The 27111-nt window shown below is 45.0% G+C and overlaps 1 protein-coding gene across 1 annotated transcript in view; it reads right to left on the reverse strand.

Moving 5' to 3' along the window:
* LOC145337237 (butyrophilin subfamily 3 member A1-like) overlaps window positions 1-27111 on the reverse strand; it is a 360163-nt gene that overhangs the window by 53316 nt on the left and 279736 nt on the right. Inside the window, exons 3-4 of the mRNA XM_080182029.1 lie at window positions 10941-11122; window positions 5341-5426 (exon numbers count right to left, since the gene is read on the reverse strand). Of these exons, the coding sequence (XP_080038155.1) occupies window positions 5341-5398 (58 nt within the window). The 5' untranslated portion in view covers window positions 5399-5426; window positions 10941-11122. The remainder of the gene's footprint in view (window positions 1-5340; window positions 5427-10940; window positions 11123-27111) is intronic.

Consider the following 27111-nt stretch of genomic DNA (forward strand, 5'->3'; position numbering starts at 1 on the left):
AGAGAATCTTGAACAAGGACTCCCAAGTCCCTTTATGCTTCTGATACTATTTAGTATAAAGCCCCTCTCTACAGCCCTAGCTGTATGATTCACCAGGGCACCAGTCTCAGCATGGTTCAGGTGAAGGCCACACTGGGTTACCTCCCTCATTCACCTTGACCGGGGCCATGCCCCATGAATCAAAACCTATTTCTCCCACATCAATCCTTTTATCATGCATCCAACTTTCTGATCTAATTTACCATTTACCAATTTAATAGAAACATAGAAGATAGGAGCAAGAGGAGGCCATTTGGCCCTTCGGGCCTGCTCTGCCATTCATTAAGATCATGGCTGATCATCCAACTCAATAGCCTAATCGAGTTTTTTCCCCATAACTTAAGGACATAAGAAATAGGAGCAGGAGTAGGCCATCTAGCCCTTCGAGCCTGCTCCACTGTTCAACAAGATCATGGCTGATCTGAAGTGGATCAGTTCCACTTTCCTGCTTTCTCCCCATAACCCTTAATTGCCTCGTCTACCAGAAATCTATCAACCTGTGACTTAAATATATTCAACAAGGTAGCCTCCACCACTTCAATGGGCAGAGAATTCCAGAGATTCACCACTCTTTGAGTGAAGAAGTTCCTCCTCAACTCTGTTCTAAACTGCCCTCCCCTTATTTTGAGGCTGTGCCCTCTAGTTCTGGTTTCCTTTCTAAGTGGAAAGAATCTCTCTACCTCTACCCTATCTCGCCCCTTCATTATCTTGTAAGTCTGTATAAGATTCCCCCTCAGCCTTCTAAACTCCATCGAGTACAGGCCCAGTCTATTTAATCCCTCCTCATAAGCTAACCCCCTCGTGTCCGGTATCAGCCTGGTGAACCTTCTCAGTACTCCCTCCAAGGCCAAAATATCCTTTCGCAAATAAGGGGACCAAAACCTTTGATCGCATTTGCCCCAAGTTCTATATCCAGCTGCCTCTTGAAAGCATTCAATGTTTTGGCATCAAGTACTTCCTGTGGTAATGAATTCCACAGGCTCACCATTCTTTGGGTGAAGAAATGTCTCCTCACCTCCATCTTAAATGGTTTACCCTGAATCCTCAGACTGTGGCCCCTGGTTCTGGACTCCCCCATCATCAGGAACATCCTTTCTGCATCTACCCTGTTAGAATTTTGTAATTCTCTATGAGGTCTCCCCTCATTCGTCTGAACTCCAGCGAAAATAATCCTAACTTAGTCAATCTCTCCTCGTACGTCAGTCCCGCCATCCCTGGAATCAGCCTTGTAAACCTTCACTGCACTCCCTCAAGAGCATGAACACCCTTCCTCAGAAAAGGAGACCAAAACTGCACACAATACTCTCGGTGTGGCCTCACCAAGGCCCTGTATAGTTGGAACAATACATCCCTGCTCCTGTACTCGAAACCTCTCGCAATAAAGCCAACATGCCATTTGCCTTCTTTACCGTCTGCTGCACCTGCATGTTTGCCTTCAGTGACTGGTGCACAAGGGCACCCAGGTCCCGCTCCACACTCCCCTCTCCCAATTTACAGCCGTTCAGGTAGTAATCTGCCTTCTTGATTTTGCTTCCAAAGTGAATAACCGCACACTTCTCCAAATTATACTGCATCTGCCATTGATTATCCCACTCACCCAATCTGTCCAGATCATTCTGAAGGATCTCTGCATCCTCGTCACAGTTCATCCTCCCACCCAACTTGGTATCATCTACAAACTTTGAGATGTTACATTTTGTTGCCTCATCCAAATCATTGTGAATAGCTGGGGTCCCAGCACTGATCCCTGTGGCACCCCATTAGTTATTGCCTGCCAATTTGAAAAGCACCCATAAATTCCTTTGTTTCCTCTCTGCCAGCCAGGTTTCTATCTATTTCAATACGCTTCCTCAAATTTCTCGCACTCATTTTGCTCATGGTTAGCTAGTAAATCAGAGATTATTGTATTTGTAATTCTGCTTTTTCATTTAGTCCCTGAGCTGCTCCTATTGCCTCAGCAGAACTTTCTTCTTAGTCCTCCCTATGTCATTAATGTCCATGTGGACAGTGACAAATGGATCTTTCTCATCCCACTGAAAATTCCTTTACAATTTTAGATTATCACCTCTGGCTCCATCTTGTTTTATGTATGTGTTTTTTTACTGGTTCATTTTACTGCTTTATTAAACCTTTCACTGTGCATTCGGACAGCTGCTCTTCAAGCCATTCAAACCCCATCCAGACATATCTTTGGTTTCTTTGCCTAATCAATTAACACTCATTTTGCCTTTGTACTGTGAAAACCTTTCTTATGTCATCTCTGCTGCCCACCACCCTGTCACAGAGCTGCCCTTTTGTTCTTCTTGCTTCCTTTTAATTTGATCAAAACTATTATCTTTCTAACTTCCTTATGCTAATGAAAGGTCACAGACCTAAAACATTAGTTTGACCTTTATCCTCTTGACAAGCCTGAAATCAGCACGGGTGAATGTAAATGTCCCACCTGAGATCACATTGTTAACATGATATTATGCTGGGTAGCCAATTAATGGCCACCCAGTTTGTAACTGGTCTGCTGGTTGGATGTCTGTGTGAGCAAGGGCAGGTATGTGTAGGGCACAGGGTCCAGTGATGAGCTTTATCTCCCTAAAGGCTGTCAGGATTTGTGGGAGAGGCTGAGGGTACTTTGTGGCTTAAGACCAATGACTTTACTGCTGTCCAGCAATGTCATCAGCATCAGGTGGCCATGGAAAGTTGGTGGGCAAGTCGGGTGCACTAGCCTTCAATAGGCTCCCTGACAGCACTGTGGTATACCTATACCTCAGGGACTGCAGAGGTTCAAGAAGGCAGCTCACCACCATCTTCTGAATGGGAAACTAATCAGTTCACCAGCACCTTCTGAACAGGAGACTTATCAGTTACCCATCACCTTCTGAATGGGAAACTTTTCAGCTACCCACCATTTTCTGAATGGGAACTATGAATGGGCACTAAATGTCGAACTAAACAGCCCACATCCTGTAAATGAACTGTTTTGGTCCTGACCAGGAGCGTGAATAATGCTCTGGAGCTGGATTTCCACTGCCAGTTGCTCCTCCAATCTTGATGAAACAGGCATCTGGGATGGGGGTAAGAGTGTAGGTCCCAGATATGTGTGCTACAGATACGGGAGAGGTCATGGGCCCTCTTAACTGAAAGTGGGCTTTCCCAGCCAGAGTACCCTTTGAAGCTCCAATACAGATGGCATCATCTCTCCAGTGTCTCAGCAGGCCACCAAGCATGTATAGTGATGATGATTGAATTCATTGTTGTTCTGCCTTCCTTCTACAGATGAACCGACCACACCAGCTGCAAGGGAATCGCTCTCAAAGTCTTTTCATGTGATATAACAGACTTCATGTCTCGGGCATGTGTTCACCAGCCGCAGCCACATCAAGGTCTGGCCATTAACTCTGGGGTTTTCACCAGACAGATGCTGCCTGACCTGCTGATTATTTCCAGCATTTTCAGTTTTTATCTCAATGGTTTTTCCGCTTTCTGTGAACACCTTCATAAATCTACTTTGCACACAGTCTAAAGTTGCCCCCCGAGAGACAATTGGGATCTCCACTGGGACATACTTGTAAACATTTGAACAGTGGCTGCTCCATCTCACTTGGTGGACTGACTTCTCTTCCTCTGAAAGTGGGATATGGATATTCCATTTCAGGGAATTCCCACTGCCACTGATGGATAAAGATTCTGCTCCTTGTTATTTGAAAAGATGAATGTGCAGAGTTAAGGGGAGTAACTGGCAAAATGGTGCTAGGTGCATTGCTCACTCAGATAGTTAGTGCAGACACAATGGGCCAAATAGCCTCCTGTGCCATAACTTTGGGATTCTTAACAAGGCCAGCCGAGAAATCCTGGGACCAGTGAGAATTGTTTGTCACCTGGTCTTCTCCAGTTTCCTGTGGGTTACACTAGAGTTATATAGCAGGAGTGTGTCAGAACACACAATTAAATCCGTGAATAACATTCCTAGTATATGAATACACAGAAAGGGAAGTTATTGGTAGCTTTCACAGAATAATGACCAAAGCTGAAAAACTGAATTAACAAAAAACCAATAGAAAATTCACATTATTAATAAAAATAAAAATGGAATTAAACATAGAAACATAGAAGGTAGGAGCAGGAGGAAGGCATTTGGCTCTTCGAGCCTGCTCCACCGTTCATTCTCACCATGGCTGATCATCCAACTCAATAGCCTAATTCTGCTTTCTTCCCCATAACCTTTGATCCCATTCGTCCCAGGTGCTATATCCATCTGCCTCTTGAATGCATTCAATGTTTTGGCATCAACTACTTCCTGTGGTAATGAATTCCACAGGCTTACCACTCTTTGGTGAAGAAATTCCCCTCACCTCCATCCTAAATGGTCTACCCTGAATCCTCAGACAGTGACCCCTGGTTTTGGACTCCCCACCATTGAGAATGTCCTCCCTGCATCTACCCTGTCTAGTTTTGTTAGAATTTTATAAGTCTCTATGAGATTCCCCTCATTCATCTGAACTCCAGCAAAAACAATCCTAACCCTGTTAATCTCTCCTCATCCATCAGTCCCACCATCCCCGGAATCAGCCTGGTAAACCTTCGCTGCACTCCCTCGAGAGCAGGAACATCCTTCCTCAGAAAAGGAGACCAAAACTGCACACAATACTCTAGGTGTGGCCTCACTAAGGTCCTGTATAATTGTAACAACACATCCCTGCTCCTGTACTCAAAACCTCTCGCAATGAAGACTAACATACTATTTGCCTTCTTTACCGCCTGCTGCCCCTGCATGTTCACCTTCAGTGACTGGTGCACAAGGACACCCAGGTCACACTGCACACTCCCCTCTCCCAATTTACAGCCATTCTTGTTTTTGCTTCCAAAGTGAATAACCTCAAATTTATCCAAATTATACTGCACTTGCCATAGATGAGCCCACTCACCCAACCTGTCTAGGTCATTCTGAAGGATCTCTGCATCCTCGTCACAGTTCACCCTCCCATCCAACTTGGTATCCTCTGCAAACTTTGAGATGTTACATTTTGTTCCTTCATCCAAATCATTAATATATATTGTGAATAGCTGGGGTCTCAGCACCAATCCCTGTGACACAACAATAGTTACTGCCTGACCATTTGAAAAGCACCCATTAATTCCTATTGGGAATTGGGATTTACTTAATCACTACATGATCAGTGTTCCTGATATTATCCTCTACACTATATAAATATTGCCAATACTATAGAAGAGTGAATCTTCCATCAATGATAAACAACATTGGTGAACTACTTCTAATGTAACTCAAGAAGCTATAATGATTCATACCATGTACTGAGACCAGAATCATAAACAGAAGCAACACAATGCGCTGAACCTCTCTCATCTTGAGACCTTATCAGATGAACCATCACCTGTGAGAGACGGAGAGAAAACAGTCTCATTAATTGTCTTGTCAATCATATATGTACAGCGTTCGTATACACCTGTCAAACAGGCTGTGCACCAGCGATGGTAAGGTTTTGGTGAAATATAAAAGACTCTTGGGCCTGAATCCTGAAGAAATCTAATGAACATTTGTGGGTTGCATTTTTTTTACCTCTATGTATTGTTTAGTGCCTTTTTCTGGAGTCTTTCATAACACACGAAGACAGGCTTTCATCAGAAGATAATCCTGAGACAGGTGAGACAGTTGATGAATGGCGCAAGGCTGATTTTAATTTTCAGTGACTGATTAAAATCTGTTTAGCGAGCTCTGATGCAATTTTCCGGGCACAGATAGTTTCCCATCTTTGCTGTGGAGGTCCACACCTGGTCCCCAGCAACGAGAACCAGATGTAATGGCCCCACTGGTGGAACTGGAGGCGATTGAGGCCTCCAACACTGGGCTGTGCCAAGTGGCCAGGGTCTCACAGAGGGCAGGGCCAAGAGGGGGGTTGGGGGAGAGGTAGGAGGGGAGGGAAGGGGGGTGTTCAGCATTGGTGTGGCAGGTCCGGCGTAAGTTTTCAGATACTTATGGATAAAGACAAGAGTGGTCCTCAACTGGGGGAAGGCGAATCATCACTGAATTAGCAAGAATTGGAGCATGTGGATTGGGAGCAGCTGTTTGAGGGTAAATCCACATTTGACATAGGGAAGTCTTTTAAGACCAGTTGATTAGAGTGTAGGACAGGCATGTTCCTGTGAGAGCAAAGGACAGGAATAACAAGATTCAGGACCCTCAATGACAGCAGAAATTGTCAGCTTCGTCAAAAAAACCGGGAGCATACGTGAGGTCTCAGCAACTAAATCACCTGGGGCGGCACGGTGGCACAGTGGTTAGCACTGCTACCTCACAATGCCAGGGACTTGGGTTCGATTCCTGGCTTGAGTCACTGTCTGTACAGAGCCTGCATGTAATCCCATGTCTGCGTGGGTTTTCTCTTGGTTCCTCCCACTGTCTGAAAGATGTGCTGGTTAGGTGTATTGGTCATGCTAAATTCTCCCTCAGTGTACCTGAACAGGTGCCGGAGTGTGGAAACTAGGGGATTTTCACAGCAACTTTATTGCAGTGTAAGCCTACTTGTGAAACTAATAAATTAACTTTGAAACAAACAAAGCCCTGAAAAATATAGAGAAAGTAGGAAGGAGCTCAAATGGGAAGTTAGGAAGGCCAAAAGGAGCAATGAAATGTCCTTGGCCAGCAGGGTTAAGGAGAATCCCAAAATATTTTATACCTATATTAGGCGCAAGATTATAGTTAGGGAAAGAATAGGCCCATTCAAGGATAATGGAGGATAATGGATAATAGGCGCAAGATTATAGTTAGGGAAAGAACAGGCCCATTCAAGGATAAAGGAGGGAGGTTATGCGTGGACCCAAAGGAAGTGGGTGAGATCCTTAATGAGTATTTTATATCGGTATTCACCAAAGAGAGGGACATGAGGGATTTGAGGTTAAGGTAGGATGTGCGAATACTCTCAGGCAGGTCAATATAATGAAGGAGGAGCTGTTTGGTGTGTTAAAAGGCATTAAAGTAGACAAGTTCCCAGGGCCAGATGGGATCAATCCCAGGATAATTTGGAAGAAATTGAAGACACTGCGTACCCGCATAGATATGGTGGAGACACTGCGTATCTGCATGGATATGGCGGAGACACTGCGTACCTGCATGGATACGGTGGAGACACCGCGTACCTGCATGGATACGGCGGACACACTGCGTACCTACACTGATGCATTGTTGCAAAATAAACCTGCAAATATGGAAGCCAACTGAACAAAAACAGATGTGCTGGTTTGGTGCACTGGCTGTGCTAAATTCATAAGAACATAAGAAATAGGAGCAGGAGTAGGCCATCTAGCCCTTTGAGCCTGCCCCGCCATTCAATAAGATCATGGCTGATCTGTCGTGGCTCAGTTCCACATTCCCGCCCTCTCCCCATAACCCTTAATCCCCTCTCTTATCAAAAACCCATCAACCCGTGTCTTAAAAATATTTAGCGAGGCGGCCTCCACCACTTCAATGGGCAGGGAATTCCAGAGATTCACCACCCTTTGAGTGAAGAAGTTCCTCCTCAACTCCGTTCTAAACCGCACCCCCCTTTATCTTGAGGCTGTACCCCCTAGTCCTACTATCCTTTCTGAGCGGGAAGAGTCTCTCCACCTCTATCCTATCCATCCCATTCATCATCTTATACGTCTCAATGAGATCTCCCTTCATTCTTCTAAACTCTAACGAGTACAAGCCTAATTTATTCAGCCTCTTCTCATAGCTCAACCCCCTCAACTCCGGCATCAGCCTGGTAAACCTCCTCCGCACTCCCTCCAAGGCCAAAATATCCTTGCGTAAGTACGGCGCCCAAAACTGCACACAGTACTCCAGCTGCGGCCTCACCAATGCCCTATACAGCTGCAGCAAGACCTCCCTACTTTTATATTCAATCCCCCTCGCTATGAAGGCCAGCGTCCCATTCGCCTTCCTGACCACCTGCTGCACCTGCAAGCTGGGTTTTTGCGACGCATGCACAAGGACCCCGAGGTCCCTCTGCACCGTCGCCTGCTGCAGTTTTTCGCCACATAAGTAATAATCCTTCCTACCATTATTCCTACCAAAGTGGACCACCTCATGCTTGCCAACATTAAATTCCATTTGCCATTTCCTGGCCCATTCGCCCAGTCTATCTAGATCCTTCTGCAGACTCTCCACACCCTCCGCACAATTTGCTGTTCCACCAATCTTGGTGTCATCAGCAAATTTCGACACCCTACACTTGGTTCCCTCCTCCAGATCATCTCCCTCAGTGTACCTGAACAGGCACAAGAGTGTGGCGCTGGAGTAGTCCCCTGGTGTGCTGGTTAATCTTCCTACATTCAAGTTTAAATAATAACTAGGGGAACTTGGGGACTAGCGGATTTTCACAGTAACTTCATTGCAGTGTCAATGTAAATCTACTTGTGACACTAATAAATAAACTTTTAATAAAAATGTCTAACTGGTGTGTATAAAGTGTATTCACAATGTGAGTTTGAGTAAATTGTTTTCAATATTTGTATCAAAAAATGAAAGGGATTTGTTGGATTGTGGGGTCTGTCTCTTTAAAACAGCACAGTATAATAGGGTCAGTGGGTTTGAGAGACCTGTCACACCAGAGGGTGGAGTTCTCTCTCTCAGGAGAAGCATCAATCAGCCATGTATAGGCATGTATGAACTGGAGCCCTTCCCCAAGGCAGCCTTGACTGATATTCCCTGTACCTGATTTCTCTTTATCAAGAAATATCTTTTGTTCCTAACAAAGCCTGGTGTTTTGATGATGCTGAGGTATGCCATGCTGTTACATTCGTATCAAGCCTTGTAAAAAGAGAACATTTAATTAATTGCATTCACAACTCGCAGGTAGCTGTAGTTTCAAAACTACTTATTGTAAAGTATCCTGCACACCTATTACATTTAACAATCTTCCGCTGACTGGAACCAAATAAATCCGCATCACAAATTAAGGATTTGAATCACTGCTTTCCCATGTGGAATGTGGAACAAGGCCATACCTCACAGATCACCTTCATCAGGCACCAAACAAGGGCTGGAATGATATACTCTGTGATCAGGAGCATTTTCCTGCTTCGCAGAGTGTATTATGGGGCCTGATGACATTGGGCACCGTTTACAAAATCATCACAGCAGTTTTTGATAATACGGTACACAGGGCAGGTCAAAAGGTCAGGAACCCGCCCATGTTATTTGGATATCAATTGAGCTCAGTAAGTACGCAGTTCACTGCAATAAATGCAGTCAAGAAAGGCAATCATACACCTTCGGATGTGATTAAAAATGGTGGGAATCTGCTTTTTTAAGGGGAGTTTATTGGGCCGAATTTTAAAACTACTGCTAAAACCAGAGTCTGACCTTTTCAATTCAAACTCTGTTGACTGCAAGGACTGCTCATTGGAGTAGGCAGTGTGTTCCAATCGTAATTGATGTTACTACTGGAAAGTATTCCATTTTTGTTTTTACCACCTGTAGTTGCTGTGTATTTTGATGAATATTGGCTGATCTATTGTGCAGTGTCAGGGAGGATCTGCTCGGATTACCCTTCAGGCAGAAAGTCAGTGTTCTGGATCACTCTCTGAAAATTCTACTTAAAGTCCATTGAGTGTGGAAATTCTTCAGTGTGAAACTATTGAATAAAAGGGGTTTCTTTCTCAAACAGGAGATTGAGCAATTATCTGCATAGCTGAATTGAATCATATAATCCCTACAGTGCAGAAGGAAGCCATTTAGCCCTTTGAGCCTGAACCAACAACAATCTCACCCAGGCTCTTTCCCCGTAACCTCATGTATTTACCCTGATAATCCCCCTGACACTAAGGGGCAATTTAGCATGGCCAATCAACCTGACCTGCCCATCTTTGGATTGTGGGAGAAAACTGGAACACCCAGAGGAAACTCACTCAGACACTGGGAGAATGTGCAAACTCCACACAGACAGGACAGGAGGCAATGGCCTCATTGTATTAATCCCGAAACTCAGTTAATGTTCTGGGGACTGGGTTCAAATACCGCCACGGCAGATGGTAGAATTTAAATTCAATTTAAAAAACCTGGAATTAAAAATCTACTGACGATTACAAAACCATTGTCAATTGTTGGAAAAACCTATCTGGTTCAATCAAGTCCTTGAGGGAAGAAAATCTGCTGTCCTTACTTGTTCTGACCTACATGTGACTCCAGAGCCACAATAATGTGGTTGACTTACAATTGTCCTCTGAACAAGGACAAGTAGGGATGGGTAATAAATGCTGGCCAACCAGCAACATGATGTGGAGATGCCGGTGTTGGACTGGGGTAAAACAGAAAGAAATCCCATAACACCAGTTTAAAGTCCAAACAGGTTTATTTGTAGCAAAAGCCGCAAGCTTTCAGGACAGCCTGTCCCTTCGTCAGGTGGCTGGGAGTTCGTTTTCATCGAAGCTCTCAAGCTTCAGCTGTCCAGTTCAAAACCGCCTTTGGGAACTCCCGCACACCTTCCAGAAAGTTCCCCAGCTGCCAACCTAGCCAACCAGCAATATCCATGTCACACGAATAAATAAAAAAAAGTCACGCAAGGCTAGAATCCCTGGTACTGTGAGAGGCAGTAGTGCTAACATGCCGCCCTCATTTTAGTTGACTTACTTGACTTCAAATATCCAGGTTAATTTACAGGTCAAAAAGACAAAATTCCTCCTTTGTCTCTCTCTGGTATCATGGTTTGATATATAAAATGCCCTCTGCCTCCTGTTCCCTTACACACATCGACCCAGTTTAACACCCTGTTAAGGCGTTTCACTAGAGATTATCCAGCAGATCTCAGTTCAAATCCTTGAATTTAATTCAATCTTTCCTCCTGATAAGAACATCCAAATCCTGCTGACAAACTTTCCCCGAGAAATAAAGATTATTCGGCACTCACCTCTTAGTTTCTGACTGAATAATTGAAGATTTTCCACATCCTTTCACCAGTTCCATCAGGAGTAAGAGAATTCACAGCACTTAGTCCTTGAACATTCACTTTCACTTTTTAATGAGTTACCAATTGAATTACCTATTGCTGATAAGGTGCTGAGCTGGTCTCATGGACAGTTTCAGTTAACTCTTAAGGAGACAAACAGAGAAAATCATTTTGGATGGGGACAAATAATAAAACCCAACTCAAACATTAGAAAAGAAACTTAATAAATTAAATCATAATATTATTTACTTATAAATATTAAATATTATAAATAATATTATTTAGAGTTTTAACTTTTTAAAATTTTTTTTGTGGAATGTGGGCAGCACTAGCATTCATTTCCCATCCCTAATTGCCCTCAGAAGGTGGCAGTGAGACAACTGAGTGGTTTGTTACTTCAATCAACCACATTGCTGTGGCTCTGGAGTCACATGTTGACCAGACCGGATTAGGCAGATTTCCTTCCCTAAACATAAGAACATAAGAAATAGGAGCAGGAGTAGGCCAACTAGCCCTTCGAGCCTGCCCCACCATTTAATAAGATCATGGCTGATCTGTCGTGGCTCAGTTCCACATTCCCGCCCTCTCCCCATAACCCTTAATCCCCTCTCTTATCAAAAACCCATCAACCTGTGTCTTAAAAATATTTAGCGAGGACATTAGTGAAGCAGATTGGTTTTGAGAACAATTTCTGAGAGTTGACATGGTCACCATTACTGAGTGTAGCTTTAGTTCCAGGTTTATGAATTTGATTTAAATTCTCCTGCTGGGATGGGAGATGATCACTGCCAACAGGCTGCATTTAGTTTAAGTGCCTGTCTGGCTCGTGATGAGGTTTCCTACTTCCTCCTGTCACTCTCCCCACTGGGTGGTCAAAGATGAGGACAGGGAGAGAGAGAGCTCTCCATTGGGGATCTCTAGTTCTATAGGACAGAAAGCTGACATGTCAGGGTATGATTTGATGGAAGAGGAGATTGAGGGTGTAGACTGTGCAGGAGGGCTGCATTTGTAGCCAGTGTGTGCATGCACAGATCCGGTGTGTTAGTCTGAGGTTCAGGAGCATGGGGCGGGGTATAGTCCAGAAACAAGGAAGAGTGAATTTCTTTCATTGATTTTAACTCCTGCCAGTGTGAAACGTCCACTTGTATAAAATTAGGAACAGTAAATAATAAATTGGGCATTTAATGTAATATTAACTGTTAAAGGAATGTTGATCAATAATAGTGTAATTGTATGTGACCCGGTCACAGTCCATTGTTTCAGCTTCAATGTACAATGCCAAACAAATACAGATTTTATGTTTGGAGATTTTTAGAAACATATTTCACAAAGCAGCCCAGAAAACTATCAGAGATTAATCCTGATGGATATAAAACAGACCTAAGAACATAAGAACTGTGAAGCTCTCCCAGAGAATCCCCACAGAGCAGGAGGCCATTCGGCCCATCGAATCTGCACCAACCACAATCCCACCCAGGCACTATTCCCGTAACCCCATAAGTTTACCCCACTATTCCCCCTGACGTGAGGGTCAATTTAACATGGCCAATCAACCTAACCTGCACATCTTTGGAGTGTGGGAAGAAACTGGAGCACCCGGAAGAAACCCACACAGACAAATGTGCAAACTCTACAAGGTGACCTGAGGCCGCAATTGAACCTGGGTCCCTGGTGCTGTGAGGCAGCAGTGTTAACCACTGTGCCACCATGCCACCCCTCCGCTGTGAACTCCCTGCTACCAGCCCAATCTCAATCTCCCGTGACTGTACTCTTCCCTCCAGCCTCAATCGCTTATATCTCACTGTTCCTCAGCTGCAGCTTTTCCTGGGGCCTTCCCCATCTGACACCTTCGAGGATTTTTCCCAGGAAAGGGAAAGGGTTGTGTGTTCATTTGGTGTTTTCCCTGAAATTGATGTCATCTCTGGACCCTGTTACATCGCCATGTTGGCCCAACAAATGTGACCCCATTGTATTTCAGCGCATGCAGAGACTAATGTGCATGCAGTCGTAAGCTCATAAGATATAGGAACAAAATTGGGCCGTTCGGCCCATCGTGTCAACTCTGCCATTGGACCATAGCTGATAGGTTCCTCATCCCCATTTTCCTGCCTTCTCCCCATAACCCTTCAATCCATTACCAATTAAAAATCTGTCCAACTCCTCCTTAAATTTACTCACTGTCCCAGCATCTAGTGTACTTTGGGATAGCAAATTCCACAGATTCATAACCCTTTGGGAGAAGTAGTTTCTCCTCAACTCTGTTTTAAATGTGCTACCCCTTATCCTAAGACTATGACCTCTCAGCCTAGAATGTCCCACAAGAGGAAGCATCTGCTCCACGTGTACTTTATCCATACCTTTTAACATCTTGAATACCTCACTTTGATCTCCCCTCATTCTTCTAAATTCCAGAGAGTATCGGCCTAAACTGTTCAATCTCTCTTCATACAACAAGCCCCTCACCTCTGGAATCAATCTACTGAGCCTCCTCTGAACTGCCTCCAATGCCACTACATCTTTCCTCAAATATGGGGACCAAAACTGTGCAAAATACTCCGGGTGTGGCCTCACCAATGCCTTGTATAGTTCCTTACCTTTATATTCTGTTCCTTTAGCTACCAATAACAACATTCCATTCACTTTCTTTATTATCTGCTGTACCTGCATGCTACTTTTCTATGACTCATGAAGGAGGACACCTAGAGCCCTCTGCACTGGGGCACCCCGAAGTCTCTCACCATTTAGATAATACGTCGCCTTGCCATTTTTGCGACCAAAATGCATGACCTCACACTTATCCACATTAAACTCAATTTGCCACAATTTGATCCACTCTCCTAACCTATCTATATCAATTTGTAAGGTTTTTATTTCCTTATTGCAACTTACTGTCCCGCCTATTTTTGTGATATCTGCAAATTTGGCTATTGAGCCTTCTATCCAAGTCATTAATCTACATTGTAAATAGTTGGGGCCCAAGGACCGAGCCCTGTGACATTCCACTCGTTACTTCATGCCTGCCAGGAAAAAAACATTTTTCCTGACTTTCTGTCTTCTGTCACTCAGGCAGTCACATATCCAAGCTAATAAATTACCCCTAATCCCATGTGATCTAATCTTGTGAATTAACTTTTGTCCGGCACCTTATCAAGCACCTTCCAGAAATCCGGATATCTACAGGATCCCCATTATCCACTTTGCCTATTACATCCTCAAAGAACTTTAGCAAATTAGTCAAACATGATTTGCCTTTCATAAAACCATGCTGACTCTGATAGATAGTGTTTTGACTTTCCAAGTGTCCTGATATTTCTTCCTTGATAATTGATTCTAACACTTTCCCAACAACAGTTGTTAAATTAACTGGTGTGTAATTTCCCAATAAGGGCTTTACATTAGCGTTTTTCCAATCCATTGGAACCTTTCATTTGTCCAGGGAATTTTGGAATATTATAACCAATGGATCCACTATCTCCACCACCACTTCTTTCAATATCCTAGGATGTAGGCCTCAGGCCCAGGGACATATCGGACCCCCATCCCAATAATTTCCTGAGTACCTTTTCCCTATCGATGTTGATTGTTCTAAGTTCTACCCTTTCCATTACCTCTGACTTGCCCATTCCTATAGAAATGATACTAGTGTCCTCCACTGTAAAAACTGAGGCAAAGTATTGATTTAGCATCATTGCCATTTCAGTGTTCCCCACTATTAATTTTCCTGTTTCATCTTCCAAGGGACCAACATTCACCCTAGCAACTCTCTTCCCTTTTATATACTTACAGAAGCTTTTGCTATCCTTCTTGATATATTGCACTAGTTTTCTGTCATAAGTTAGCTTAGCTCTTTTTATTACTTCTTAGTATCCCTTTGTTTATGTTTGAAAGTTTCACAATCTTCCAGCCTGCCACTGGCCTTTGCAATATGTGTACCTTAGTTTTTGTCTTTATGTTGTTCTTGGCCTCCTTGTTTAGCCATGGATCGTTTTTACCCCCTTACCATCTTTCTTCCTCACTGGGATGTATTTTAGTTGTGAGGACTTGAATATCTCCTTCAACAACTGCCACTGCTTTTTCATTGTCCGACCTTTTAACCTTCCTGCCCATTATGCTTGGGCCAAATCTGCCCTCATGTCTATTTAATTTCCTCTGTTTAATTCCAGAACTCATGTGGGACTCCACTTTCTCACCCCCAAACTGAATTTTGAATTTTATCATACTATGGTCACTACTCTCTAGAGGATCCTTAACTCTGAGGTCATCAATTAATCCCTCATCATGACACAATTCCAAATCCAGAGTAGTTTGCTCCTTGGTTGGTCCCACAATATACTGTTCCAAGAAATAACCTCTAATACATTCAATGAACTCTGCCTCCAGGCTACCCTTGCCAATTTGATTCTTCCAATCTATGTGCATATTAAAATCACCCATGATTATTGGCATTCCTTTCTTGCAAGCCCACAATATTTCCTGGTTTATACTGTGTCCTTCTGCAGAACTACTCCTTGGGGACCTATAGATTACTCCTACCAAGTACTTCTTCCCTTTGCTATTTCTTATTTCTACCCAGACTGATTCCACATCTTGATCTTCTGTGTTTATGTCATTTCTCATTACGGCAGTGATTCCTTCCTTCATTAGCAAAGCTGCATCACCTCCTTTTTCTTCCAGTCTATCTTCTTGAAATGCTGCGTGCTCTTGGATATTCAGTTCCAAGATCGGGTCTTGTTGTAACCATGTCTCAGTAATCACCATCAAATCATACCCTTCTGTTTCTATTTGTGCCGTTAACTCATTAATTTTATTCTGAATGCTCCATGCATTTAGATACAAAGCTTTTAAATTTGTTCTACTGGTAAATTTCCCTACTCTTTTATAATTCCTTGGTGCATAAAAACATTCACCAGTTCTGTCCTCTCTTTTATTGTCTAGTAACCATCTGCCACATTGCCAACCTGCACTCTTACCTCCTCCTTCAATTTGGGTTTTCTAATTTCCCCTATACCTGAACCTCCCTCTCAGATATTAGCAGCCATCTTGTGATGGCAGGGAACAGTGATGCAGGAAATCTCTCCACACAGAGTGGAATGGTGTGGAAGAAATTTCCCAGAGATGGTTCAAGTTGTGACCATTCCAGAGGGAATTTTGGGAGCTGGTGCTTATGAGAAATTCCATCTAAATACAGGCCAGCTCAGGAAGGTTCAAGCTTGAGCCTCCTTAACACACCTTTGGCCCAGAAGAAATCGGCAAGCTTAACATAAGAACATAAGAACATAAGAAATAGGAGCAGGAGTAGGCCATCTAGCCCCTCGAGCCTGCCCCGCCATTCAATAAGATCATGGCTGATCTGTCATGGCTCAGTTCCACATTCCCGCCCTCTCCCCATAACCCTTAATCCCCTCTCTTATCAAAAACCCATCAACCCGCTTCTTAAAAATATTTAGCGAGGCAGCCTCCACCACTTCAACGGGCAGAGAATTCCAGAGATTCACCACCCTTTGAGTGAAGAAGTTCCTCCTCAACTCCATTCTAAACCGCCCCCGCTTTATCTTGAGGCTGTGCCCCCTAGTCCTACTGTCCTTTCTGAGCAGGAAGAGTCTCTCCACCTCTATCCTATCCATCCCATTCATCATCTTATACGTCTCAATAAGATCTCCCCTCATTCTTCTAAACTCTAACGAGTACAAGCCTAGTTTATTCAGCCTCTCCTCATAGCTCAACCCCCTCAACTCCGGTATCAGCCTAGTAAACCTCCTCTGCACTCCCTCCAAGGCCAAAATATCTGGAGCAGACGAGTGAAGGAGCAGAGAGACAGATAAGAAATTATCTGTTAAAAACCTGTTTAAATAAGTTGAAAGCACTTTCGTAGTAAGAACTTACCTTGTAGAACTGTTTAAATCATTTAAAAGCATTTTTGCGGGCTTTTTGTATCTACTGCTTTAAGAATTGTAAGGGAGTGGATAGCAGGGAGTTGTGGGGGAGCAGGTTTTAAAACAGCGCCAGGTTTAAAAGGAGGCCTGGTGTAGACAGCGGGCAGCGGAGTGAGAGGGACGCAGAGTGAGCTATTAGGGCTTAGGATTAAAAGGGCTGGGGAGAAAACGGGCCAGGTAAGTTCGTGTGGAAATGTTCAATATTACTACAGTGAATAATCGAGGGGCATGTGATGTGTTGTTTCTGTATGATGTGGGAACTGGTGGACCCCAGGGTCCTTCCCAGTGACCGTGTCTGCAGTTGCTGGGGGAGCTCCAGCTCAAGATAGATGAGCTGGCCTCTGAGCTACAGACACTGAGGCTCATCAGGGGGAGAGAGGGTGCCATTGACAATGGGGTGCAAGAGACATCCACCCCCCCCCGGACTGGCTAACTCTAAGGGTCAGGAACAAGAGGAGGGTGGGGAGCGGAGGGAGGAGGGTGGGGAGCGGAGGGAGGAGGGTGGGGAGCGGATGCCTCAGCCTCTTAATCTGCATAACAGGTTTGAGGTTCTTGCTTCCAGCCTGGACGAGAACGAGGCAGGTGAGGTTGGTGAGCAAACTGCGCACAGTACAGTGATGCAGCAGGGCATAGGCAAAGAGAAGGTGAAAAGGAACGTAGTCGTAATTGGGGATAGTGGGGTTAAGAGTATTGACACTGTCCTTTGTCACAATGACAAAGTGCACAGAAGGGTGTGTTGTCTGCCTGGTGCTCGGGTACAGGATGTCACATCTGGGCTGCAGAGGAACCTGGAGTGGGAGGGTGACAATCCGGTCGTTGTGGTTCATGTGGGTGCCAACGACGTAGGCAAAATGCGAACTGAGGATCTGGGGAGGGAGTATGAAAAGCTGGGAATGGAATTAAAAAGTAGAACCGACAAGGTGGTTATCTCTGGGCTACTGCCTGAACCGAGTGCAGACGGGCGTAAGGTTGATAAGGTTAAGGAAGTGAATGGGTGGCTCAGGGATTGGTGTGGGAGGAATGGGTTTGAATTTATGGGGCATCAGTATTGGGGTAGGTGGGACCTGTTCGGGCGGGATGGGGTTGGTCTGAACCGTGCTGGGACCAAAGTCCTGGCGAATCGTGTAAATAGGACTGTAGACAGGGCTTTAAACTAATTAGGGGGGGGGGGAGGGTGCGAGGGTAGGTGACATTACGAGGTCTAAAGTTAAGGATAGGGTACAGGTAAGGGAAGAGGCCGAGGATGTCCCAACAATAAAGGGAGTAGGGGGCGTGAGTATGGTTGGTGGCGTTCTGGCAAATAGGGTCCAGGTGAAGGCTGGGATGAAAGCACTTTATCTAAATGCACGAAGCATTCGGAATAAAGTGGATGAGCTGGTGGCGCAGATCAACACAAATGGATACGATCTGGTGGCCATTACAGAGACGTGGCCGCAAGGTGACAGGGATTGGGAGCTGAATGTCCAGGGGTATCCTAAGTGTTTAGGAAGGATAGGCGGGAGGAAAAAGTGGGGGGCGTAGCTCTGCTGATTAAGGATAGCATCAAGGTGGTAGCAAGGGATGATATAGGAACCAAAGAGCAGAAAGTGGAATTGTTGTGGGTGGAGATTAGGAACAGCAAAGGGAGGAAGACGCTGGTGGGTGTCGTCTATAGGCCCCCGAATAATGATCTGGAGGTGGGGCGGGCTGTTAACGCGCAAATAAGTGCGGCGTGCAGGAATGGGACGGCAGTAGTTATGGGGGATTTCAATCTGCATATTGATTGGTCGACCCATGTTGGACGCGGTGGGCTCGAGGAGGAGTTCTTGGAATGCTGCCGGGATAGTTTCCTTGAACAGTGTGTGTTGGAGCCGACGAGGGAGCGAGCTATCTTGGATCTGGTGTTATGTAATGAGGCGGGTAGAATTAGGGACCTTGCGGTGAAGGATCCTCTTGGAGAGAGTGATCATTGTATGGTGGAGTTTCTGGTGCAGATGGAGGACAACAAAGTGGGTTCCCGGACACGCGTCCTTTGTTTGAACAGAGGGGAGTACGGTAGGATGAGAGAAGAATTGGCGAATGTGAACTGGGGGAGCGCGTTGGAAGGTAGGTCTGCTGAGGAGCAGTGGAGGATCTTTAAGGAGATCTTTCTTGGTGCTCAGCAGAAATTTATTCCGATGGTTAAAAAGGACCGTAGGAGGAGAGGTAATAAGCCGTGGTTAACAAAGGAGGTGAAGGAAAGTGTTAAATTAAAAGTGGAGGCGTTTAGAGTAGCTAAGAGTAGTGGGCGAGAAGAGGATTGGGAGAGGTTTAAATGTCAACAAAGATTGACAAATAAGTTGATAAAGAAGGGTAGGAGAAACTATGAAGCTGGGCTAGCGCTTAATATAAAAAAGGATAGCAAGAGTTTTTATAAATGTATAAAAAGGAAGAAGCTGGCTAGGGTGAACGTTGGTCACTCAGAGGATGAGAGGGGTAGGGGATGGGGATATGGCTAAGGTCTTGAATAACATTTTTGTTTCGGTCTTCACAGAGGAGGACGTGAATAATTTGCCGGGTGTTAGCGATGGAAAGGTGGTAGGACTGGAGGGTCTCAATGACATTATTGTTACTAGAGAGGCGGTGCTCGACAGACTGGAGGGACTGATTGTGGACAAGTCCCCAGGACCGGATGGAATGCATCCGAGGGTTCTGAAAGAAATGGCGGAGGTGATAGTGGATGCCTTGGTGGTTATTTTCCAAACGTCGCTGGATTCCGGGGAAGTGCCGGAAGATTGGAAAATGGCTAATGTTACGCCGTTGTTTAAGAAGGGTGGCAGGCAAAAGGCAGGGAATTATAGGCCGGTTAGTTTAACATCTGTGGTAGGTAAAATGTTAGAATCCGTCATCAAGGAGGAAATAGCGAGGCATCTTGAGGGGAATTGCTTGGCAGAACAGACGCAGCATGGTTTTGTTAAAGGGAAGTCGTGTCTGACAAATTTACTGGAGTTCTATGAGGATGTGTCTAGGGCGGTGGATAGAGGAGAGCCGGTGGATGTGGTCTTTCTTGATTTTCAGAAGGCGTTTGACAAGGTGCCTCACAAGAGGTTATTGCAGAAGGTAAGGTGCATGGAGTAGGGGTAGGGTGTTAGCGTGGATAGAGGATTGGTTGTCAAATAGGAGACAGAGAGTGGGGGTCAATGGGTGCTATTCGGATTGGCGGTTGGTGACTAGTGGAGTGCCCCAGGGGTCGGTGCTGGGGCCTCAGCTATTTACCATTTATACAGATGATCTGGAGGAGGGAACCGAGTGTATGGTGTCGAAATTTGCTGATGACACCAAGATTGGTGGAATGGCAAATTGCGCGGAGGGTGTGGAGAGTCTGCAGAAGGATCTAGATAGGCTGGGCGAATGGGCCAGGAACTGGCAAATGGAATTTAATGTTGGCAAGTGCGAGGTGGTCCACTTTGGTAGGAATAATGGTAGGAAGGACTATTACTTACGGGGCGAAAAACTGCAGCAGGCGACGGTGCAGAGGGACCTCGGGGTCCTTGTGCATGAGTCGCAAAAACCCAGCTTGCAGGTGCAGCAGGTGGTCAGGAAGGCGAATGGGATGCTGGCCTTCATAGCGAGGGGGATTGAATATAAAAGTAGGGAGGTCTTGCTGCAGCTGTATAAGGCATTGGTGAGGCCGCAGCTGGAGTACTGTGTGCAGTTTTGGGCGCCGCACTTACACAAGGATATTTTGGCCTTGGAGGGAGTGCAGAGGAGGTTTACTAGGCTGATACCGGAGTTGAGGGGGTTGAGCTATGAGGAGAGGCTGAATAAACTAGGCTTGTACTCGTTAGAGTTTAGAAGAATGAGGGGAGATCTCATTGAGATGTATAAGATGATGAATGGGATGGATAGGATAGAGGTGGAGAGACTCTTCCTGCTCAGAAAGGACAGTAGGACTAGGGGGCACAGCCTCAAGATAAAGGGGGGGTGGTTTAGAACGGAGTTGAGGAGGAACTTCTTCACTCAAAGGGTGGTGAATCTCTGGAATTCTCTGCCCGTTGAAGTGGTGGAGGCTGCCTCGCTAAATATTTTTAAGACGCGGGTTGATGGGTTTTTGATAAGCGAGGGGATTAAGGGTTATGGGGAGAGGGCGGGAATGTGGAACTGAGCCATGACAGATCAGCCATGATCTTATTGAATGGCGGGGCAGGCTCGAAGGGCTGGATGGCCTACTCCTGCTCCTATTTCTTATGTTCTGATGTTCCTACTGGGCAGAAGGAGGCCATTCAGCCCTCTGAATCTGCACTGACACTGACAGGGCTTCTTATCCAGGTCCACCACCCCCCTCTTCCCATCTATGTGCATTTACCCCAATAATCTACATATCTTGGGACACTAAGGGGTAATTTAGCATGGCCAATCCACCCAATCTGCACATCTTTGAACTGTGGGAGGAAATCACAGCACCCAGACAGAAACCCACGCAATGATGAACATGCAAACTCTACACAGTCACCCAAGACTGGAATACCATGGCACTGTGTGGCAGCAGTGCTAATCACCGTGCCATCAAGCAATAAATGTATTACCAGAAATGAAAAACAGTAATAATGGAATTTTAGTCACATAGAAATTTTATATTGAGGCTTGATGGAATTCAGAAGCTTTTGGAGTTCTTTGGTAGTTGTCTGCTGTCTGACTTGGTATCCTTCTGTTAGATAGCTGGATACTTCTCTTAAGGGATATTTAAACTGGGGATGGAGATGAATGCTGGCTGCCCTGGCCGCTGGAGATATTCGCTTTAAGATGGCCGTCACTCTGGCCTTTATACCTGCGATAATCTCAATTTTCTTACACCAGGATTGGTTTGATGCTGGCAACACTATCAAATTCAAATCTGATAGGCTCTTAATAGTTGATTGTCCTTTTAAAATGGCTAGGCTGACAGAATGCAAAAGTCTGTTACCAAGTCAACTCTGATGCTTAATCCTTTTGAAACAAATGTTGCAACCTAGAGTCTGGATGTACTCTGCATTTTAAAAATTCAAGCATTGGTTTCCGTGTCAGAACCTTTGTCAGGACAGGAAGATGTTACAGATGAACAATATTTAAAAAGGAACAAGGAAAGAAAACAGGGACACAGGAAAAGACACAGAATGACCTCTGCATTGCCTGCAAAACAGCATGATGTAATTGCAAAAGTGATCAGCCACATGGAACAGAATGTGGAACAAGATCAAAGAAATAAAAATAGAAATCTAAAACAAAATGTGTGAATAATGAGAATATTGATGGAAGGGAAAACATTAACAATCAGCAAAGTAGATTAAATTCCAGTACTTTAGGAGTTTGGTGGAAAAAGGATATAGATCACCTGGTAATACTGTCCTGGCAGGGATCCAGTAACTACCAGCACACCCACCTCATATATAGCACTTACAGCCAGAGGGGAAATCACAGCTATGGTTAATGCTAATATGAAGAACACTGAACTGCCAAGAGTCTTGGGAAAATAAGAGCTTAGACAATTCACTGTGCTCACAGATAGTCCGTCTGGTGTCTGAGCTGATAGATTTTTGTGGTTGAAAATTACCCTGCATATCTGGAATTTTCTGGGCCAACCTCAGTGATTGGAACTATGAAAGTGTGAGGTTATCCACTTTGGAAGGAATAATAGTACAATGGACTATTATTTAAATGGTGAAAAATTACAATTTGCTACTGTGCAGAGGGACCTGGGGGTCCTTGTGCATGAATCGCAAAAACTCAGTCTGCAGGTGCAGCAGGTGATCAAGAAGGCAAATGGAATGTTGGCCTTTATAGCGAGGGGGATAGAATATAAAAGCAGGGAGGTCTTGCTGCAATTGGACAAGGTACTGGTGAGGCTGCTACTAGAGTACTGTGTGCAATTTTGGTCCCCTTATTTGCGAAAGGATATATTGGCCTTGGAGGGAGTACAAAGAAGGTTCACCAGGTTCTTACCGGAGACGAGGGGGTTAGATTATGAGGAGAGATTGGGCCTGTACTCGTTGGAGTTTAGAAGGCCGAGGGGTGATCTTATAGAGACATAAGATAATGAAGGGGCTAGATAAAGTACAGGCAGAGAGATTCTTTCATAAGAACATAAGAAATAGGAGCAGGAGTAGGCCATCTGGCCCTTCGAGCCTGCCCCGCCATTCAATAAGATCATGGCTGATCTGTCGTGGCTCAGTTCCACTTTCCCGCCCTCTCCCCATAACCCTTAATCCCTTCTCTTATCAAAAACCCATCAACCCGCTTCTTAAAAATATTTAGCGAGGCAGCCTCCACCACTTCAACGGGCAGAGAATTCCAGAGATTCACCACCCTTTGAGTGAAGAAGTTCCTCCTCAACTCCGTTCTGAACCGCCCCCCCTTTATCTTGAGGCTGTGCCCCCTAGTCCTACTGTCTTTTTTGAGCGGGAAGAGTCTTTCCACCTCTATCCTATCCATCCCATTCATCATCTTATACGTCTCAATGAGATCTCCCCTCATTCTTCTAAACTCTAACGAGTACAAGCCTAGTTTATTCAGCCTCTCCTCATAGCTCAACCCCCTCAACTCCGGTATCAGCCTAGTAAACCTCCTCTGCACTCCCTCCAAGGCCAAAATATCCTTGCGCAGGTGCGGCGCCCAAAACTGCACACAGTACTCCAGCTGCGGCCTCACCAATGCCCTATACAGCTGCAGCAAGACCTCCCTACTTTTATATTCAATCCCGCTCGCTATGAAGGCCAGCATCCCATTCGCCTTCCTGACCACCTGCTGCACCTGCAGGCTGGGTTTTTGCAACTCATGCACAAGGACCCCGAGGTCCCTCTGCACCGTCGCCTGCTGCAGTTTTTCGCCACGTAAGTAATAGTCCTTCCTACCATTCTTCCTACCAAAGTGGACCACCTCACACTTGCCAACATTAAATTCCATTTGCCATTTCCTGGCCCATTCGCCCAGCCTATCTAGATCCTTCTGCAGACTCTCCACACCCTCCGCACAATTTGCCTTTCCCCCAATCTTGGTGTCATCAGCAAATTTCGACACCCTACACTCGGTTCCCTCCTCCAGATCATCTATATAAATGGTAAATAGCTGAGGCCCCAGCACCGACCCCTGGGGCACCCCACTAGTCACCAACCGCCAATCCGAATAGCACCCATTGACCCCCACTCTCTGCCTCCTATTTGACAACCAATCCTCTATCCACGCTAACACCCTACCCCCAACTCCATGTCCTCTGACCTTCTGCAGTAACCTCTTGTGAGGTACCTTATCAAACGCCTTCTGAAAATCCAGAAAGACCACATCCACCGGCTCTCCTCTATCCACCGCCCTAGACACATCCTCATAGAACTCCAGTAAATTGGTCAGACACGACTTCCCTTTAATGAAACCGTGTTGCGTCTGCCCTATCAAGCAATTCCCTTCAAGATGCCTCGCAATTTCCTCCTTAATGACGGATTCTAACATTTTACCTACCACAGACGTTAAACTAACCGGCCTGTAATTCCCCGCCTTTTGCCTGGCACCCTTCTTAAACAATGGCGTAACATTAGCCGTTTTCCAATCCTCCGGCACTTCCCCGGAATCCAGCGACGTCTGGAAAATAACCACCAAGGCATCCACTATCACCTCCGCCATTTCATTCAGAACCCTCGGATGCATTCCATCCGGTCCTGGGGACTTGTCCACAATCAGCCCCTCCAGTCTGTTGCGCACCACCTCTCTAGTAACAGTAATGTCATTAAGACCCTCCAGTCCTACCACCTTTCCATCGCTAACACCCGGCAAATTATTCACGTCCTCCTCCGTGAAGACAGAAACAAAAAAGTTATTCAAGACCTTAGCCATATCCCCATCCCCTACCACTAGGTCCCCTTTCTCATCCGCTAAGGGACCAACGTTCACCCTAGCCAGCCTCTTCCTTTTTATATATTTATAAAAACTCTTGCTATCCTTTTTTATATTAAGCGCTAGCCCAGCTTCATAGCTTCTTCTACCCTCCTTTATCAACTTTTTTGTCAATCTTTGTTGACATTTAAACCTCTCCCAATCCTCTTCTCGCCCACTGCTCTTAGCTACTCTAAATTCCTCCGCTTTTAATTTAACACTTTCCACTTAGAAAGGAAACAAGAACTGGAGGACACAGCCTCAAAATAAGGGGGAATCAGTTTAGAACAGAGTTGAGGAGGAACTTCTCTCAGGGTAGTGAATCTCTGGAATTCTCTGCCCATTGCAGTGGTGGAGGCTACATCGTTGAATATGTTTAAATCACAGGTAGATAGATTTCTGATCAATAAGGGAATTAAGGGTTATGGGGAGCAGGCGGGTAAGTGGAATTGAACCATTTTCAGATCAGCCATGATCTTAGTGAATGGTGGGGCAGGCTATTCCTGCTCCTATTTCTTATGTTCTTAAAAATCCAAATGAGATGAGAGTTTTTAAATCAGTGCGAGGAGGGTAATGTGGAACGGGAACAAGACCACAATTCATAAAACGTCTATACCAGGCACGGTCCCCGAGGTATAGATTTTAGTTTGTGCCTCTACCTTCACTTTTACTTGTTGTTTATTTCCTGTTCAAGTTCAAAGACTTTAAATAAGTTGGATAACAGTTTGTAAAAGTTCCCAGAGAGTTACCATGTTCGAGCACTTTAAACTGTCTAATTCCCTCCTTCAGTTCAAGGTATACAACAAATTCATTTTAATGCGGATGTTGTTTGAACTGCTGCCTGTTCCTGGGTTTTTTTAATACAGTATATGTTTCCGATTTACACCGATCTGTAATACTGGGTTTTTGTTAATATTGACGGAGCTGTCGTGCAGTGTCAGAGAGGAGCTGCTCGGATCACCCTTCAGTGTTCAGGATCACTGTCTGAAACAAGTGTAGCAATTCCTCAACATGGACTACTGTATAAAATGGCTTTTTTCTTAAACAGGAGATCGAGCAATTATCTACAGGGCTGAATTATTTCATTTTAAAAGTTTCATTTACGAGTTGTCACGAAGGGACTTCCTGCTTCGGCCTTTTTCCGGACTGTGTTTGACTCTTATGGTTTTCTGTAATAAAACACCCTCTGTCTCCTTTCCCCTGATACAGGTACATCCTTCCCTGAAAATAAAGAATATTTGGTACTTACCTCTTACTTTCTGACTATCTAATCGATTTTTTTAACCAGATCTATAAGGCGTAAAAGAATTCGCATCAGTTAATCCCAGAAAGCTTTCACTTTCGAAGTGAGTCACTCGCTAAATAAGGTGTTTGGCTGGTCTCGTGTTCTGTTCTCATTAACTCTTTAAGGACACACTTCACATCAATCGAACATCATCATTATCAACTTAAAAAAAAACCTAAAGACGTAATTTTCAAGAAATACAATTAATAAAACCTAACTTATACAAAAGAAAACAAACATAGCAAATTAATTCACAGTATTATTTATATTTTCACTTTCTTTACCCTCTCATTGAATGTGGGCACCACTGGCATTTGTAACAAATTACAATTACCCTGAGACAACTGAGTGATATGCTACTTCAGAGGCCATTGCTGTGGCTCTGGGGTCACATGTAGGTCAGACCCTGTGAGGATGAGAGACTTCCTTCCCTAAAGGACATCAGTGAACCAGGTTGCTTGTCTTAAGAAATCGTGGGATAAAGGAGCAGCTGGAATGACATCCAGTAGCCCCACCATCCTCTGGTGCTGACACTGGTGGGTCCACACTTGTACCATGCAGCTGAAGACCAGCATCACAGAGCTCACAGGCTCAGCCATAGAGGTATTGAGCTGAGCCATGGTTCAGGCATCTCCTGACAACACCAGGTTTAAGTCCAACCGATTTATTTGATAGTAAACTCACTAGCTTTCGGGGTTAGTCCCTTCATCAGGTGACTTCGCCATTCACCTGACAAAGGGACTTTTTACTGTGTTTACCCCAGTCCAACACCGGCATATCCACATCAGGCATCTCCTGCCATGGAACGCTGTTCCCGCACTAAGGTCTCCACCACAGACGCCACTCTTGCAGTGTCGGTCTCACTGTGCTGAAGTGACAGCACCATCCCCTCAGATAGATGATGATGGGACTGTTCCAGTTGGCCTTGCAGTCTGAGAAGGAATGCTGACATCCCTTCCTGATACTCATGAGTCTGCCTTTGCAGCTTCAGCAGCTGTGGGATGATTGGACCCAGGGGCACATCATCAGCAGTAGGGCTCGGCAGAGTCCTGGCCTC

This window comes from Carcharhinus amblyrhynchos, unplaced genomic scaffold, assembly GCF_965287045.1.
Source record: "Carcharhinus amblyrhynchos unplaced genomic scaffold, sCarAmb.v2.hapA scaffold_45, whole genome shotgun sequence".
Classification (NCBI taxonomy): domain Eukaryota; kingdom Metazoa; phylum Chordata; class Chondrichthyes; order Carcharhiniformes; family Carcharhinidae; genus Carcharhinus; species Carcharhinus amblyrhynchos.